The sequence below is a fragment of the Podarcis cretensis genome, assembly GCF_951804945.1.
Source record: "Podarcis cretensis genome assembly, chromosome: 4".
Classification (NCBI taxonomy): Eukaryota; Metazoa; Chordata; class Lepidosauria; order Squamata; family Lacertidae; genus Podarcis; species Podarcis cretensis.
The window spans coordinates 48,405,451-48,424,482 of record NC_137173.1 but is presented as its reverse complement, the minus strand read 5'-3'; the positions used below and the strand labels follow the sequence as shown (position 1 = coordinate 48,424,482).

The following is a 19,032-nucleotide window of genomic DNA, read 5'->3' as shown; positions in this document are numbered from 1 at the left end:
GATGGGAATTAGAAGTTAAACAGCACTGGGGGTGGTTGGTACCCTCAGTCTAACTACATACGTCAAGTATGTCATGTATTTTAATATCATAGGCAACCATCTAAAAATGAACTGATGTTGTCAAGTAACTAGGAAGTCTCATGAAACAGCCCTGGAAACTGATTGTAAAAACAAGCAAGCAAGCAAGCAAGCAAAGAGGACCTTTAATTTTGCTTCATATATTTCAAATTCAAACATGACATAAGACAGTAAATAAAATAATATCAAATCGTATTGGCATATTCCTTGCAAGAAAAAGAAAAACTATCCATAGAAGGTTAAAGGTAAAGGGACCCCTGACAGTGAACGACTCTGGGGTTGCGGCGGTTATTCAAGACTATATACCACCTTTCCACCATAAGAGCAATGTTCAGGATGGCTCACAACATTAAAAAGAACCCCACACCTAAAAGTTGTGAAGCACAGTGCCCTTTAGCTTCACAGAATGCATAAACAGTGGCACTGAGCATGCTGAACTGATCAGATGGCAATACACAGGTACTGATAAAAAAATACCTTAGAAAAATGTTGCATTAATAAAATACAAGCTGCAAGTTGTAAAACAGTGACGTGGACAGTATAGAAGTACCAACACACACAATGGTTTTGGACACTGTTATATGCAATACAAGATTTCCACTATCCATGTGCCTAAAACAGTCACTGCATAATACGTCAGCACAAAAGGAAGGCTGATATGGAAACACTGAAAACTTAGTTTTTAAAAAATCTCTCTTACTGGCTTTAGTGCCTGCAATTTTATACTGTATTTTAAAACCTCATGTGCTGAACCTGTCAAAAATCACTGTGTCACCAGATAACAAAGCATGAATATGTGTGCAAAATTTATTATAGTTCTTCAGGGAGAGGGCAGTCCCTTACACAAGTACACTTAAGGAATTATATGAAGTACTCAGTGTTAGGCTCTTACCCAAAGCTTATCTGGCCAGAGCATAACCAGCAAAGAAGAAGTTCACTAACATAATAGCAGGGCTTAGCTACAATCTAAGTCCAGATCCCAAGAGTTGCTTCAGGTCACACAACGGATTGCAGACAAGCAAGTGGGATTTTTAGGTTTTTTTCATTTAGTAGAAATCCCATCAATCTCAAAAGCAGTTTTCCTCTGCAGGAAAGGGGGCTGCTGTTAAAAATAAAAGTAAAATAAAAAGCTTACTGCCTCCTTGGGCTCAGAGAACCAGTTGCATGACTCTGTGGAACCTGGCTTAAGTGTTGAGATAAGGTAATGCTTAAAACCTACTGTCGTGCTACTAGCATGGCTGCTGACCATACAAACTTAGAATCTGACAGCTACCTTCTCCAATTCATACCTTTTGCAGTGGGAGAGGTTTGTGAATTATGGTAGCAATGTGTGCATGTATTATAAACAAACAAGCCTTTTATCTTTTACGAAGAATTGTCCTTTTCCCTGACCTTATTTTGTACTAATGTTTGGGAAATGAGCAGTGTTTTCTGTTTAAGGCTACTCAATCATTATGGAATCAGAAACAAAGGCATACATTAAAAGCCCTCAAAGTGTCGTTGTGATGTCTTGTTTATGCGCTTCATGTCACAGTTACTTCTGTTTGCTGTGTACGTAACTGCTTCCTGTGCCTTGTTTTAATTATTAGTTCCTCAGGAACTAATTGTTAGTAAAGAATTTCCCAGCATCCAGGCTTGCATAAACAAAGTTATGAAGTACCTGGCATGAACTCTACAGCTTCCCCACTTTTACAGCTTTACATCTAGCTTACAGATTTACATTTCCCTCCATCAAGCCTTAGCATACAACGGAAATCCAATTTCTCCCTTTTTAACATAATATATTAAAGGGTGCACTTTATGCAAAGGCGATACTAATCAGCATCTGAACTGATAAATAAAAATAGCCAGGTAAAGTGCCAACACAGCATGAGGGTGCCCTATGGCGTTTACTTTTCCAAGCTAATTCCCATTCTGCACTTTCGGCTGCCAAAACCCCAGACTGTGGATGTCAACTGTGTTAAGTGGACATTTATCCCTTCAGAACTGGAGAATCACCAATGTTCCCACATAGGCTGCCAAAAGAGAATCATTAGATGCTAACTATTTTCATTTGGACGCAGCATGAAGCAGGGTCAGAGAAGTGACAGAAAACATTACAATATGTTCAGGCTCTGAAAACGGAGAGAACACCAGCTTCTGGGGAATAGCAGAAGACTGCAACTGTGCTCATGTCCTGCTGTAGGCTCCTGGCTGAGCTCTGTGAGAAACAGGATGTTGCACTCTATAGGCTTTTAGTTTGTTGCAGCATGGCTCTTAATATGCTTATTTATTTAAATGTATATACATTTTATTGGATTAAACAAACATCATTATTTATTATTAATGACAATATAAGCTTTCACGGGTACATAAATTTCATTATTGCAACTATTCCGCCATGATTTAAAGTATATTAGCACAAACCTTTTCAGCTACTTTTTAAGTATCTGGTTAGCAATTTGCTATTTTCTTCTTGTTGTGATTATAGGATTTATAACAATTTCTACAGTAATGCCTATACAACATGCCAATCTAAATACAATTCCTGCCCCAACATGCAAACATGCAGAAATACTATGTGGAACACAAAGCTCCCAAGATATGGGGCTTTACATGAGTTGCTTAAGCACCTGTGGGCACTTAGAAAAGAATGCTGTGATTACTAAGATCCAGCATGGGTTTCTCAAAAACAAGTCATGCCAGACAAATCTTATTTCTTTTTTCATACAGTTACAAACTTGGTGGATCAGACAAATTCACTATGGCTGCTAGTCAGTATACCATTACAGGCAATGACGTGCCAAAAGAACGGGTCCAAAATGGATAGCAGAATGGGGTCAGGGCAGGGCCATAATGGGGTGGCATGGGCTTTCATGCACCCCACCGACGCATGCGGGGGTCTGGAACTGTTGCCTGCTCTGTTAAATTTGAACCAAATTATAAACTTTATCTATAAAAACCAATTTCCCATGCACTCTGAACATGTGTACTTAGTTTGTGAATTAGTAAACATGTTTTTATATGTAGCTTTTAATATATATATAATTTAAACTGTATTGGCATGTAAAATGTGAAGAATTGTTGGTATTCTTTGTTATATAAGAAGCCCTTTTGAACCTTAGTATATAGAATATTCTCAGCTCACTGACAAACACCTTTTGTTTATCTCTTGTTAACCAAAACAGAGCTTAACTGCTTCAATCACCTCATTAAACTAATCTTGGTGAATCCAATTTTCAATGTCTGTACACCTCCAAAAGCCACCTTAAGAGTCAAATGGAATACAGCTATCAGCAGTTTTTTGCATGGGCAAAATGACCCCAAGCTACAGTTATCTTACTATAATGGAAAAGTGTGCAGTGTAGTGGCAAAAACACGTATCCAACGCACAATGATTTGAAAGGAGCCATCCACATATCCCTCCACTTGCCAATGAAAGGGAGTTGCAGTTCCTTATTATTCAAGACCCGAAACAGTAATGAAATAGAGTAATGAAATATGTGGCTGCTAGGACAGCCTCTAAATCTATGGACCTGTTTTTTCAATTATTTGTTACATTTATATTCCACTTTTCCTCCAAAGAGCTCATGGTGGTATACATGATTCTCCCCTCTGAAATTTTATCCTCGCAAGAGCCCTGTGAGGCAGGTTAGGCCGAGAGGCAGAGCTTGGCCCAAAGTCACCCAGGAAGCTTCATGTCTGACTGTTGTCTCCCAGGTCCTTGTCCAACACTCTAACCATGCTGGCTCTCTACCTGTAGATATGTCTCTAGTGGCTCACCATGCTGGAAGGCAAGACTATCATTTACATGTTGTGCATTTGTAATTCCATGCTTCTGGTCAGTTCCACATGTGTAAACAAATACCAAAAAAAAGGAAGCACTTTGTCATTTGTTCTCCTTTTCTTGTTCTTTACACATGTAAACAGGCAAGGGTAACCTCACGACTTGATCACGTCAAAGTACACACCAAAATGCAGGAAGTGTGCAGATGGGGAGGCAATCCCTTCTCAGCATATAACGACCCAACACAAGTGATACAGAATACTGACCCTACATTAATCAAAATTAACTTCTTGAAAGCAAGAGACCAGTTCAGGGTGGGCTGCAGATTTTAAACTGCTTACAAATGGAATATTTCTATCAACATACCTAATGTTTTAATATTCAAAGCAGGGTGATTTAATTCAAGACCTGTGCTCAACAGATCTTTTGATTCCCCAGATTCCAAAATATTTGCACATTTAGAGATGGATTTATTTTTTTAAACACTTTTAGTAAGAATGTTTTTCTGGAGTTGTGTGACTAATAACCCTTTACAACAACAAGGAAATGCACAACAACTGTGAGATAAAGAGCAAGCCGTGTGTGTGTGTGTGTGAGAGAGAGAGAGAGAGAGAGAGAGAGAGAGAGAGACCCACCAACATTTTATTTCACTTTGCTCACCAACACTGAAGGGCTATTTTAGACTATGCAGAATAGATAATGAAATATATCTTGAAAATCTACAATATGTACTACACCAAGGCTGTGTGGGATGCTGACACAACTTTTCCATTACAGTAAAATAACTATGGTTTATTTATTATGGAGAGTGGAAGAACAAATAGTAGGTATCTGCTAACAAAATTAAATTAAACATGATTTTTTAAACCATATATTCACCAAATCGATTTAAAATGTCACCCCACCACCAGCGCCACTTACCCTGCTAGGTTTGGACAATGGAACAAGCCAGACTCGGCTTGTTTTACTTGTGGTACGACAGCGGTAGAAGTGGAAGAACAGCACAGGAACATTTGAGCTGCAGGCACCAGCACACTGCTTATTCACATTAAACCATAGTTTGTTTTAAAAGATGGCTTATTAGCATGACATTGTGAATTAGGCCTAAATCATTCTCATTGTTATCAACACTTTAAAATAATGTTCGGAGTATATCATAATCTTTAGGGTTTAAATAGTATTTTTCCTGGCTTAAAGTGCTTCAGACACATTCTCTGCACACTCGGCCAAACAGTGGGGCTGAGACTGAGTGCTGGTAGCCTACCTAAATTCATTCAGCAAATTTACTGTTGAACCCCTCTCCATGATTAGAATCTACTGGTCATCATGACACTCGTACCATCAGAATAGAGCCTTTCTGTGAAGACTGTGCAGTGATCTACAAGCATAAAACCAACAGGCATCTTCCAAAAACCCATCCTAAACCCAACCCCAAAAAAGTCCCATGACAATTGACAAATGGTAATGGGGGCAGTTCCATGAAATCTAGAATCCCCTAGTCATGGACCGGCACATGGGTGGTGGATACAGATTCAGTCATTCTGACTCAAGGAATAAGGCAGCTGAGTAGCACAGCAGCTGTATCCATGACTGAGCAGTCATATTTAGGATCCAAACCGCTTATCCTGAAAAGCTGGATGCCATCCTATCAGAGACACATGATGAAGGTAAAATTAATTTCCTGGGTGATTTTAATCTGTGGCCTGGGAGTATTGGGAAAGAAGGAATTGGCAACAGCAACCAGAACGGACTCTTACTTCTGACTATATGTGCAGTGCACAACCTTGTTATTACCAACACATTCTTTCAACAAAAATATTAATTTAAAACATCATGGAGGCACCCTCAGTCTGTGCATCAGAACCACTGTCATCTCTTAGATTATGTAATTGTCCAAGCAGAAGATCGCCATGATGTGCTCTTTACCAGAGCTATGACAAGTGCCAAAGACTGCTGGACAGATCACTGATCTGTCACAGATCACGTTCCACAAAGGTTTTCAAGAGTATACCTCAATGCAGGCTTCAGGGAAGGAAACCAAGGCACAAAATGAACACTCAAGCCCTTCAAGTACCTATTAAGCGGGATTTTTCATTTTGTGCCTGCTTTCGATTCCCTGCTTTTGAATCCCAGATAACATCAAGGAACATGGGATTTGAAGACGCTCGGACTCAGAACAAAAGGGAGAAATGTACCAAGAGGGAGGTACGTTTGGCAAACCCTCACCATGATCAACTCCTGCCCAGAAACCTATGTCTCCACTGTGGAAGGACATGTGGATCCTGAGCTGTCCTCCACAGTCACTTACGACTCACTGTTAAGACAGTGTTAATGGAAGACAATCTTACTCGGCTATGAGTGATCACCAAAGAAGGTGATCAGGGATTTTCAACTCATAGCTAATCCAAAAGACTACACAATTTTTGTGACAGTAAGAAAATTAGTAAGCCACTTCTCCGGGATCTGGTGACATACCATTCATTTATACAGTGGTACCTCGGGTTACATACGCTTCAGGTTACAGATTCCACTAACCCAGAAATAGTACCTCAGGTTAAGAACTTTGCTTCAGGATGAAGTACCTCAGGTTAAGAACTTTGCTTCAGGATGAGAACGGAACTCGTGCTCCGGCGGCACGGCAGCAGCGGGAGGCCCCATTAGCCAAAGTGGTGCTTCAGATTAAGAATAGTTTCAGCTTAAGAACAGACCTCTGGAACGAATTAAGTTCTTAACCCGAGCTACCACTGTATAAGGTACAGTTTTCTAAATCTTAGAAAGCATTTTTTTAAAATTTAAGAAGGCAAAGAACATTTTATTCTTGCTATGAGTACACTTAAATATTCTGTGTTTCATAATTCAGCACGTGTTTGCAAGGCAGGAAAATCTAAGCCAGCATTCTGCCAGTAAAATACATTTCCAACACTAGGAAGAACTTTCTAACAGTAAGAACTGTGGAACAGACTACCTTGGAAGTTGGTAGACTCTCCTTCAATGGACATTTCTAAACAGAGGTTGGATGGTCATCTGGGATTCTTCAGTTGGGATTCCTGCACTGCAGGGGTTGGACAGATTACCTTTGGTCCCTTCCAACTCTACAATTCTATGTTTCTATGAAAAATAAATTCAACTGAAAGGTAAGGGCACAGTTATAAAGTCAATATATATCACAACTTGTACAAAAAAAATGTACAGCTGATGGTACGTATCTTTGGCAGGAACAAAAATAACTAGAAGACTCCTTTGGATGCTGTGGTAGGAATTCTGGACAGGGTACTAGCAGGGTACTAATCCATTTAATGGCTCTTCACGACACAAAATGAGAGCTGCAAAATTTTACAGATACTAAGAGCACAATCCTATAGACGTCTGCTCAAAAGAAAGCCCCACTGATTTTTCCACAAGTTGTTTATAGGACTGTAGCCTAAAACTATGGACTTGTGGAAAATCCCACCATTTGAAGGATTCTGAAAAAGCAGAAACTAGAAACACTCTTATTTTCATAAGACTACAATAGCTGAAAAATAAACTGACATGAAATTTAATCAACTTTCCCCAGAAAACTAGCAGCATAAAAACCAGTAACCCCGGGAACACAAACAGATAGGAAAATGTATAAATAAGAAAGAGAAAGAAAAAAACTATTAAATATTAACTATTGTTGCTCTTTTTTGTTGTAATATGAAAACACAATAAAAAGTAGGTATTGAAAAAAACCATCCCAAGTACTATAAATCATTTGTAACCTTGCAACCACTTCACTTTAAAATACTATCTCAATAGTCCCCTCTGCATCCCATTGTGTTTACAGACATAAGCAAGTCACAATATGAGGCCTCCAATTCTCCTGCCACCCTACCAGTTCGAAAGCACGTCAAAGTGCAAGTAGATAAATAGGTACCGCTCCAACGGGAAGGTAAACGGCATTTCCGTGCGCTGCTCTGGTTCGCCAGAAGCGGCTTAGTCATGCTGGCCACATGACCCGGAAGCTGTACGCTGGCTCCCTCGGCCAGTAAAGCGAAATGAGTGCCGCAACCCCAGAGTCGTCCGCAACTGGACCTAATGGTCAGGGGTCCTTTTACCTTTATTCTCCAGCAAAAGTAGCAATAATGTAGAAAACAGCAAATAAACTTTTTCAAGTTTATAAATACTGTCATGTACAAATAAAAGACCTCTATAAAAAAAGACACATTCATGCAGATACTGTGAAATTAGATGGTGATCAAAGATAGTTCCCTATTACAGATCTGTCTACAAAGATCACAATCACAATTAGTAACAGTTTCACATCAGGAAGGTTTAAGAGAAACAGTGAACACTATCAAATGGCTGCCACACTACCTCCTCCTCCATACAACTAGTGAAAACTGTCCATTTTACAAAGAGAAGACTCCTATGAATCTTTCCTAAGCACAAATGTGACTAATGCGAGACAAATTACAGTGGTGCCCCGCAAGACGAACGCCTCGCAAGACGGAAAACCCGCTAGACGAACGGGTTTTCCGTTTTGGAGGCGCTTCGCTAAACGAATTTCTCTATGGGGTTGCTTCACAAGACGAAAAAATCTTGCGAGTTCCCGCGGGTTTTTTTCCGCTTTCCCCCCCCCTTTCCTAAGCTGCTAAGCCGCTTATCAGCTGTTCCGCTGATAAGCCGCCTCTCAGCTGATTGCTAAAAGCCGCTAGACCGCTAATAGCGCTAATCCGCTAAGCCGTCAATGGGCTTGCTTCGCAAGACGAAAAAACCGCTAGACGAAGAGAATCGCGGAACGGATTAATTTCGTCTTGCGAGGCACCACTGTATAAGCATACTTTGCAGGGGGAGCCTGATGATCCCCTAGTACAATTAGGTAAAAGAAAGTATGTCAAGGCCCAACAGTGAAAAAGGATTCCTAATCAAACATCAAACTACTTTTAAGAGAAAGCTGGGAAGACATCAGTTGAGAAAGAGAAAAATTACTGCTGCCAAAGATTTTGTAAAAAGGAGGGCAAGTGTCTTTGCTTTTGTCTGCATTCAGTCAGCAAATTAACAAAATTTGGGTACAGGTTATAAGTAGGCAACAAAATGTCAGCGTATCGGCACAGGGTGGGAGATGGGGGGGAAGGGGTCTTCACCACTCAATCTCACTATTAGAAGGAATAAGTGGAAACTGCAAATGTTGTTATATATCTTCCTCACTTCCAAACAGGAGTAGGTTCCAGCCAGCCAGCCCTGCTCCCCCTTCCAGAACGCTATTAAACTGTAATGGATGGAAGCAGTGTACCTTACTCCCTACCCCACATTTCTTTTCCACCTGACAATAGTGCATGACTCTTTGAGGCCACTAAACTCATGTTCAATACCCACTGGCCTGTTCTGTGCCGCCTCCTTTTTAAATGTGTGTACAACTGCAAATCTTACGGTTCCCCTGAGCATATAATTATTTCCCTGTTGTTTCTCAGTGTCACAGTTTTGGCTCAGCACTCACCACTTTGGTTTGTTACCAGAGGAAGTGACCATGATGATGATGATGACATCCTAGTGAATCATATTTTGTTGTACAGGCAAGACAGAAGAGCTGTGGTTCTACCTCTGTGACCTCTCTAAAAGCATAGAAACAAGCTGGCAGAATATGGCTTGTGTAGCTCCAGAGGTTCCACAGGTTTAGAGGGGGAAAGAGCAGAACTAAATGACTTTCAAGTTCAGAAATGCCAAACATTTATTTTATCCCAAGTTAGTTTATTTAAACATTAAAGAGAGACTGAGCCATAAATAATTTGCTTACAGAACTATGTGGTTAAAGAAATGATGGAAAGCTGCAACATTCAAGGCAAAAGCTTTTGCCCTGGCTGTCCTGGGCTTCTTCCACTAATATAACACAACCATGTGTAGAATGCTGGCAGGGACCGTGAGACTACAAAAGAGATGCTGAAAGAAGAGAAACCAAACCCCAGTATACTGGGGTTCCCAGTACAGTGGTACCTCGGGTTAAGAACCTAATTTATCCTGGAGGTTTGTTCTTAACCTGAACTGTTCTTAACCTGAATCACCACTTTAGCTAATGGGGCTTCCTGCTGCTGCCGCGCCGCCAGAACATGATTTCTGTTCTCATCCTGAAGCAAAGTTCTTAACTGGAGGTAATATTTCTGGGTTAGCAGAGTCTGTAACCTGAAGCATATGTAACCCGAGGTACCACTGTATACTGTCAAAGGGGAAATAATTTTGAAATTCATACTTGAATGAAGCCAAAACATTTCATTTCTGACTATTGCACTCTGCTCTGTTGGACTCCAGAATAAATATATTTTATAGTTAGTACCGTATTTTTCGTCCCATAGGACGCTCCGTCCCATAGGACGCACCTAGTTTTTTTGGGGGGAAATAAAGGAATTTTTTTTCCCTTTATTTCCCCCCCAAAAGCAGGTCGGGGAAACCGAAGCAGGTCGGAGAACGGCGCAGCGCCTCCCTGAGCTTGTGGGGCTGGCCGATGTCTGCCTCAGGCGGCAGGCTGCTATCCGCAGCGTGGGGAGCCCTGCGGGGAACCCCTGCAGGGCTCCCCACGCTGCGGATGTCAGCCCGGCGCGCGGGGCGCTCTGCTTCAGGGCGCCCCACCCGCCGGGTGGCAGGCTGCTATCCGCAGCGTGGGGAGCCCTCGGGGAACCCCTGCAGGGCTCCCCACGCTGCGGATGTCTGCCCGGTGCACGGGGTGCTCTGCTTCAGGGCGTCCCGCCCGCCGGGCGGCAGGCTGCTATCCGCAGCCTAGACATCCCTGCCGGACCTCCTGCAGGGCTGCCCAGGCTGCGGATGTCTTCCTGAAGCCTGGAGAGCGAGAGGGGTCGGTGCGCACCGACCCCTCTCGCTCTCCAAGCTTCAGCGAAAGCCTGCATTCGCCCCATAGGACGCACCCAGATTTCCTCTTCATTTTTGGAGGGGGAAAAGTGCGTCTTATGGGGCAAAAAATACGGTACATTAAACTTTCATTGTAAGTTCAATGTTTTCTCCACTGAGATTGAAGAACCAGCAGATATTTTAAAACTCCACTTCTGGAGCAAGAAGCATTGCATCTCCACACTTCTCTTGCCCCTCAGGATAAGTTTCCAAAAATTGCCATTATTCATGAGCATCTCTTCTCCAAGCAAACAGAAAAATTCATTGAAAAACAAACATCTCACGGGTTTGTAATGCCTCTTGCTCAGTGATACCAGAATCTAAAATGCAATCTCTGCTAGAGAACAATTAAATTATATGCATGAGTGTATTTAGCTTTCATGAATTGTGTGTACTAGATTTAGACTGTGGTAGTTTCCCTGTTTCACAGTAACACAAAAACAAATGCACTACTGGCACCAAGAAGGGCCCTTGTTCACAGCCGTCCTAGTTCACAAACCTGCTAAAATGCACTATACACACACAGCTTGAAAAGGGTGGAAAAACTGGAATGCCCTTTGAGACTCAAGGCTTAGTAAAATGCTGAAGATGTGAAGGAAGCTGGAGTTAAGGCAGGATATTGTAGGGAAGGGCTCCCATTAGGCATGCCCTCTTCTCTGCGATCAATGAGCTACCAGAATAAAAAAAAGCTTAAAGGAGCCAAAGCAACAGATTTTACAAGCAGAGCAAAGTCCCTTCAGTTCTTTCAACTACTGTTCAAAGAAACATAGAATGTATGCTCACCTCTCTTTGGAGAATTTCAATAATTTATCCCTAATTCTGAATGAATTTAGTATAAAGATGGTTAGTACATAATTACAGCAGCCTACTTCCATTATACAAATATACTAGTTCACTATAGATTTTACCAAATTATCACTTTATGCAGGACTTAGAATCATAGGATTGTAGAGTCAAAAGAACCAGGAGGGTCATCCAGTCCAAACCTCTATAATGCATGAATCTTTTTGCCTAACGTGGGGCTCAAACCCACAGCCCCGAGGTTAAGAGTCTCATGCTCTACCAACTGAGCTATTAGAAAATATATTTAGCACATTTTAATCATGCTTCTTCTGACTGCTGCTTGTATGTTCTTAACTGGCCACAGATTGTGTTTTATTCACCTCTTGGTACTTGCAATCAAAAAGAAGAGATGGCAGCTATAAGGAAAATCATTGTGTTATGATACAAAATCAATTCAGATATAACAAAAAATGAAGTTTCAAAAATGACAATTGTTTGGTACTTAATACAATTTTAAAATCCTTCATATGTCAAAACATTTTACTTGTTCAACAATATTCTACCAGCTGTGTATAGCAGGACATGTACTTAAAAAGACCAGTAATTATAGCAATAATTAAAGCCACTAAGTATACATTAAGGAAGTGTGTCATAGTTCTTAAGTACCAATTAGGTGTAAATATCTCTATGAATGAAAAAAAGAAACATACACAAAATAGATGCACCTAACATATAGATCTGTTGAAAATGTGTTTTCAGTGACAACTGCCTTTGCTGTAGCAAGGAAAGAGACTGGAAGTCTGGAAAAGAGAGGACTTCTCTACCTCCAGCACCTGAAGCCAGCTGCTACCATGGAACTCAAGTGCAGCCAATGGAATTTCTTGTGTACAAAAGCCAAACCTAGCAATCCATACATTCCTCAACAGGGCATCCTGCATGTATGATTTCTGGTAAGAATGAAGTACAAACTGTCCTTAAGTGACCTATGGAGCAAAAACCAGGGAGATAACATTTCATACATTTTTCTAATACCCTTGACCATAGTTGAGTGCAGAAAGTGACATTTTAAAAACCTAAACATATAAAATAACAAGCTATTTTATACCAATATCATACCACTAATGTAGTATTTCGCTCCAGCTGTTTATGCTACTTAGTTCTACTTCCACCAGTGTTACACACAATAAGAGTCTCCATACATTTTAACGGGCCAAAGTACCAGCAAGAAGATACTCCTCAGTATGTTTCTAGGTGCTACCACAAAACACATGTATAGGGAAAGAAAAAACATAAGCCTAATGTTCAAAGTTGGAACAAAAACAGCTCATCCCCAGGGGATTTGCAGTTTTCCTATGGGAAAACTTTATATGGAATGTTTTGCATGCTAAGTTCAGTACGCACACAGCATTTTTCTATGTTTTGCCCCAATTATAGAATTAGAAGATCACTTGGTCTGCAGTTCTATTGCGTTCTGGCTTCAATAGGACATACTTCTGACTAGAAATGGCTAGGATTGCATATTATCAAGTCCTGAAGAATTTCTGTGCTACAGACTTAGAGAACAAAGCTGCTTCTTCAAAACGTGTGATATTTTACTGTATTTTTGGTTTCTATGGAAGCCGCCCAGAGTGGCTGGGGAGGCCCAGCCAGATGGGCGGGGTATAAATAATAAATTATTATTATTATTATTATTATTATTATTATTATTATTATTATCTGTAGTACAGAAACTCTTCAGGAACTAGTGATATGCTAAGGGGTCTTCTGCTTGAATAGCTGGGACAAAACTTACTATTTGCATCAAGCATTCCATACAAAATTATTGCATAGGAACTGCAAATCCCATGGGGACAACTATATTAGTGAGATGCTTTTGTTTATGCTTGTGTTATAGACATAGGAAAGGCCTATCCTTTTAAATTGTCACTGTCATGGTAACAACACCCATCATCTAATAATCTACTATTTAATGTAAACTGCAGGCAACAAGTATTTTTTTTTAGGAAAAGATATACTGACAGCTACTAGTAGTAATACATATCTGACAACATTCTTTTGTGGGAGTTCACTATGGGAAAGAATTAGTCAAGCCGGAAGGGCATGGTTCCCAAGCAGTATATGTTTATATTCTCACACTAAAGGCAGACACTTAAAAACAGGCAAAACTAACATGAGAAACTATAATTGGAAATTGCAGAGCTCTGCTTTGTTCTAGTAATAGGAACTTTTACTCTCAGAATAAACACAAGAATACTGAACATATCCTGCTTACCCAATATTAATTTAGATCATTTCACTTTATCTTTCTTATTTCAACACACACAGGTTATTTATCCATCTATCCCAAGAGCCATATTTGAAGGTTCATTCAGCAACACAAGCACAAATATTATTTTCACATAGGAAACCGAGTTATATTGAGCTGGATTATTGGTCTATCTAGCTCAAAATTGTCTACACTGATGGAGTTCTCTCTTGAACCTGCCCTACCTGGATATGCTGGGGTTTCAACCTGGGACCTTCTGCACACAAAGTAGATGCTCCTCCACTGAGCTACAGCCCTTCCCAAAATTACAGACTCTTTAGAGAACTCATTGGAACTGTTTGGAACCAAAGAGAAACACCACTATGGGGTACCAAGCAGTTGTTTGCTGTTAAATGAACCCAGCTGTTTCAAACATCCCTGTAAAAATGGTTATAAACCAACAGCTTCTGGTCCTTTGGACTTTAAACTGGGCAGTGACAGGGGTTCGGCCAAATTTTTGAATTGATTTGCATCCACAAGCACATTAATTTGCATAGCGTACTTTGCACTGGAAAATTCAGTTTGCATCAGGAAAAATTCTAATGTCCCAGATCAGCCTTTGTCAAACAAGCGCCTTCCAGACATTTTGGATTGCAGCTTTCATTAATCCCATTTCTACCAGCCCACTTTGTTTCCATGCCTCCTGAATTAACGAGAAAAGTCTCTTCCTTCACAATCAACACTGAAATGCTCTATTCCTCCTCCACCAATCTACTTCACAGGTGGCATTTTTTCTTCTAGCAAAGGAGGGCACTTTGCCTCTTAAGTGGTCAATACCAGGGGTCAGCAAACTTTTCCAGCAGGGGGCCAGTCCACTGTCCCTCAGACCTTGTGGGGGCCTGGACTATATTTTGGAGGAAAAAATTTAAATAATTCCTATGCTCCACAAATAACCCAGAGATGCGTTTTAAATAAAAGGACACATTCTACTCATGTAAAAACACCAGGCAGGCCCCACAAATAACCCAGAGATGCATTTTAAATAAAAGGACACATTCTACTCATGTAAAAACACGCTGATTCCCGGACCGTCCACAGGCCAGATTTAGAAGGCGACTGGGCCTTAGTTTGCCTACCCATGGTCAATACAGAAATGCAGATTACTAGTCTCTTAGAAAGCTAGTAAGACTAGTAACTTTTGGGGGCTTATTTACAAAGCTGGGTAGGATGTATGTTTAAACAGAAACACCCGTCACACTTTCTATTCAGTGCATCTGGGATACAACTACTCATGGCTTTGGTTTTAGCATGAATGCAAACAGCACAAAGATGAAAAGCAGTTGTCAAATCCTCACTGAAGTACAGAGTATCAACGACACAGAAGTACTCTGTTGAAGGTACTCAAGGAGTAGATTTCTACTGTTATGAAAGCATGTTAAGAACACACAGGTACTGCTTACTTTAAATCTTGTATTTTATGAGACATTTTTGAAGGAGTTAGAAGCAGATATAAAAGGATGCAAAATGCAAAAGAAATGAGCAGGCAAGTAGAAAGAGGTAAATGTGGAAACAGAAGTGAGTAGTTATTTTTTTAACACATACTTGTTCAATGGAACTGTATAAGAATGTATAGCATCTTTGCAAGCCTTTATGGCTATGCATTTGGAATGTCCCTCTTCATTTCACATGAGTCAAAAACAAAAAGTACAAATTTTTAGTGGCCACACACCTCTCAAATTGATAAGTTATAAACATACTCTATCAAAAGATGACCATATTTAACTTATAGGGACGTGGGTGGCACTTTGGTCTAAACCACTGAACCTCTTTGGCTTGCTGATCGGAAGGTCGGCAGTTCGAATCCGTGCAACGGGGTGAACCCCCATTGCTCTGTCCCAACTTCTGCCAACCTAGCAATTTGAAAGCATACCAGTGCAAGATACCGCTGCGGCAGGAACATAAATGTTGTTTCCGTGCGCTCTGGCTTCTTGCACCAGAAGCAGTCTAGTCATGCTGGCCACATGACCTGGAAAGCTGTCTGTGGACAAACGTTGGCTCCCTCGGCTTTAAAATTGAGATGAGCACAGCAACCCCATAGTTGCCTTTGATGGGACAACTGTCCAGGGGTCATTTATCTATTTTTTACCTATTTAACTTATAGGCATCTGTGCTTGAAACAAGTCTATAAAAAAGACTTGTTCAAAAATGTGAACGAATGGTTTCAAATTATCTGAGAGAATATTAGGCTTAGACCAGGGTTTCAAATATTTGCTAAGCCTTGAAGCTCATTGGATAACCTTGGATCAGGCAGTATCTCTCAGTTAACCTACCACATAAGGATTTTGGAAAGACAAAACGGAAGTAAATAAGATCAGATGAAGGCCATGTATAACAGCCTTCTTTGGAGTAGGATTATTTACACATTCCAACAGATTATGTACTTCACATAAATTCAAGGATACCAGTCTTACTCTTTATTTATATCGAAAGGTTCAAAGTGTTATAGAAAGGACAACTTTCCTTGCGACAAAGTACCATGAACTTTCTCCAGAATTAGATCATTTGAATCCTATATCCCATGAAATAGCAAGCCAAATCTCCAAAGGAAATACATAACCTCAAAAGAAACATATATACAACTCAGAAGCTACTAACATAGGCCACTGTTATTAATAGTTAACAAAACACCTTCGATATAATCTACAAAGTTCAAGTAAAGCATTCACACTACCAACCACACTATACTTGGAGCTAACAACCAGATTTCCTGACTCAGGGCAAAAACAGAAGCAGTAGCATTCTTCACCACCCCTCACGGGATACACATTTACAGACTCATTTCAAAGCTTTGCATTAAGTGCATGAAACATAGTTGAAGCAGGAAACCCGCCTGCTTCCTACACCTCTGAGTACTGTATTACAGAACCGGTTGGAAGAGCTGGCATGATCAGAACCGAGATGCGTCTCAGGGCGCCAGAATCGGGGGAGGATGAAAACGTCAATCCCTCTATTTAAAAATAAAGTGGCACTTTTGTGAGAGGAGGGGGGGCAGGGAAGGAAGGGCGAGTTGCGGATCGAAACATCGGGCTCCTCCTCCGTCCCCCTAATATACCAACCCCCGTGGGCACTTCTCTGGCAAGGTAAGGAGGGAAAAGCAGGGCAAATGCGAGAGGAGGAACACGCTTCCAGGAACTCAAAGCGCGGACGGGGTGGAGAAGTAATACTGACAGAAAGGCAGAGCCGCTTCCAGGAGCTCAGCGGACCCCCCCCCCACGACCCCCTTCCCCAGGCCGGGAGGAGCCGCCCAACCGGCTCTAGCCTCCCCCTCGCTAGACGCAAAGGTCACGGAGGGAACCCGGGAGGGAAGGCGCCGACCCGCCTCGGCTCCCCAAAGCCAGGCCCTCGCGTAGCCCAGCAGCCTGCCCAAGGGCTTCCTGCCTGGGCCTGAGCACAGGGTAGCTCTCCCCCACCCCGCGGGCCAGGTCGCCCCTCACCTTCTGCGCGTTGCTCTGCTGCAGCACATTCTGCTCCACGGTCATGGCCCCGGCCCGACTCCGGCTTCCCTCCCCGCCGGCCTGAGGAGGTGCAGCAGCAGCAGCAGCAGCAGGAGACGGCGCTAGCCGAGGGTGGGGAGGGAGCAACGGCAAGGCCGGGCCGGAGTGGACGGGCCGTGGGAGGAGGAGGAGGAGCGCGGCGTGGGGAGGCCGCGGCTCGGGATCCACGCAGCCGTGACGCGACGCGCCTGCCCAGGCAAGTGGCAGCCCTGGAAAGGAGCGGGGCGCGCTCAGGCCCGGCGGTGCGCCTGCCGCTTGCTAGGAGTGTACGCGCCGCCGCCGCCGCCGCCTCAACCAAACATGCCCAGCCCAGGAATGTGCTTGGGCTCCTCCCCTTCCCCGCCGCGCCTCCCTCCTCGGCGGCGCAGCCCTGCGCGCTCCCTACTCGGAAGTAAGTCTGGCCGAGTTAGTCCCGGCTAAGCGCGGGCGCGCCGGGCTGCAGCCCGAGCTGCGAGAGGGCAAGTGAGGAAGGGGAGACGCCGCCCAGCTGCCGCCGCTACCGGGGAAAGGCGACTGAACGGGAAGCAGGAACTTCTCCTCTTCCCGCCCTTATCCTGCGGCGGCCGTCCAGCTTGCAAAGCCTCTGGGGATCCCTTTTAGCTCCACGGCGGCCTTCCTTTCGGAACAAGGGTCGGGGAAGAGCACATAGCGGCGGCTGGCGGGGCGAGCGGCTAAAGCAGGCCGAGTCATCCCTGCAAGTTTTACCTTGGTGGGGCCGGTTGGCTGCTGCGGACTCCCGCGCCCCTTTCTGTCCTTCAGGCTAGCAAGAAACAATGCGGGAATAATGCAAGGATTCTTCTAGCCAGGTGAAGACACTCCAGGAAGTTGTGGAGGTGCAGTAGCCCCTGGGACTGGGAAAGGTTTGGAAACTTTGCTCATACCAGAAAGCTCTAAACGGTCTGGGTACTAGAAGGATTACTTGCTTCCATATGATTCCACCTTCTTCCTGAGATGGCTTCTGCTTCATATCCTGTTTCTGAGATTAATCTCATGAATAGGTGGGGCAGGGCCTTCTCCACATTGGCACCCAGGCTCTTGAATTCATCTCCATGGGAGGTACATTTGTGTCACTTCCTGTTTTCTTTTTGACAGTCAGTCAAAGCTATGGTTTTCTGTAGTGTCTCTTGTGACACTGAGGCTGTTATTTTTGCCTCCTCGCACTGTGGTTTTTGCTGCTATTACACTGCTGATTTTTGACCAGTGGTTTGGCTTTATGGTTTGATGGGTTTAATCATTTTAAATACATTGTATTGTGCATCACTTTGGACCAAAAAGCAGGATAAAAAGAAACTATGCATGATATTCAGTGAAGTTCTGCTCAGGGCACACCTAATGAAATCAATAAACATGTATTATTCACGTCAACTGATTTGTTTTTTTAATTAATATTTCTGTGCTGCCCCATAACCAAAGGTTATCTTGTCATCTTCCAAAAATATTTAAAATATTATAAACAATTTAAACCATAAAAATACAACATAAAGAGCATCGGACAACTGAGAACTCAATCCCAACAGTGATTATGCTCACAGAGCACAGACAGACCTCGCACAGCACAGACAGATCTTAATTACCAGATTTCTGAGATCCTATAAAACCTTTGGAAAACCTTTAAAAAGTGGAGAGAATTAATGTCTTCTCCTACTGCCAGAAAGAATACAAAGTATTCATAGCATGTGAGCCTTTTCAGGAAGGATGTTCTACCATCAGGATACTGTCCTTTGTCACACTTATCCCGGCTAAGG

At 42.4% G+C, this 19,032-nt stretch overlaps 1 protein-coding gene across 3 annotated transcripts in view; it reads right to left on the bottom strand.

Annotated features, from left to right (window-relative positions):
* The window catches only part of USP25 (ubiquitin specific peptidase 25), a 60,997-nt gene extending 43,439 nt beyond the window's left edge, over positions 1-17,558 (bottom strand). For 2 of the 3 annotated variants that reach the window (XM_079972018.1, XM_079972020.1), the window contains exon 1: positions 17,228-17,557. In XM_079972018.1, coding sequence (XP_079828144.1) covers positions 17,228-17,272 — 45 coding nt within the window. In that variant the 5' untranslated portion in view covers positions 17,273-17,557. Of the gene's footprint in view, positions 1-17,227 lie in introns of all 3 variants that reach the window. The other variant, XM_079972019.1, reaches the window with a different exon arrangement.
* Between the last annotated feature and the right edge of the window lie 1,474 nt (positions 17,559-19,032).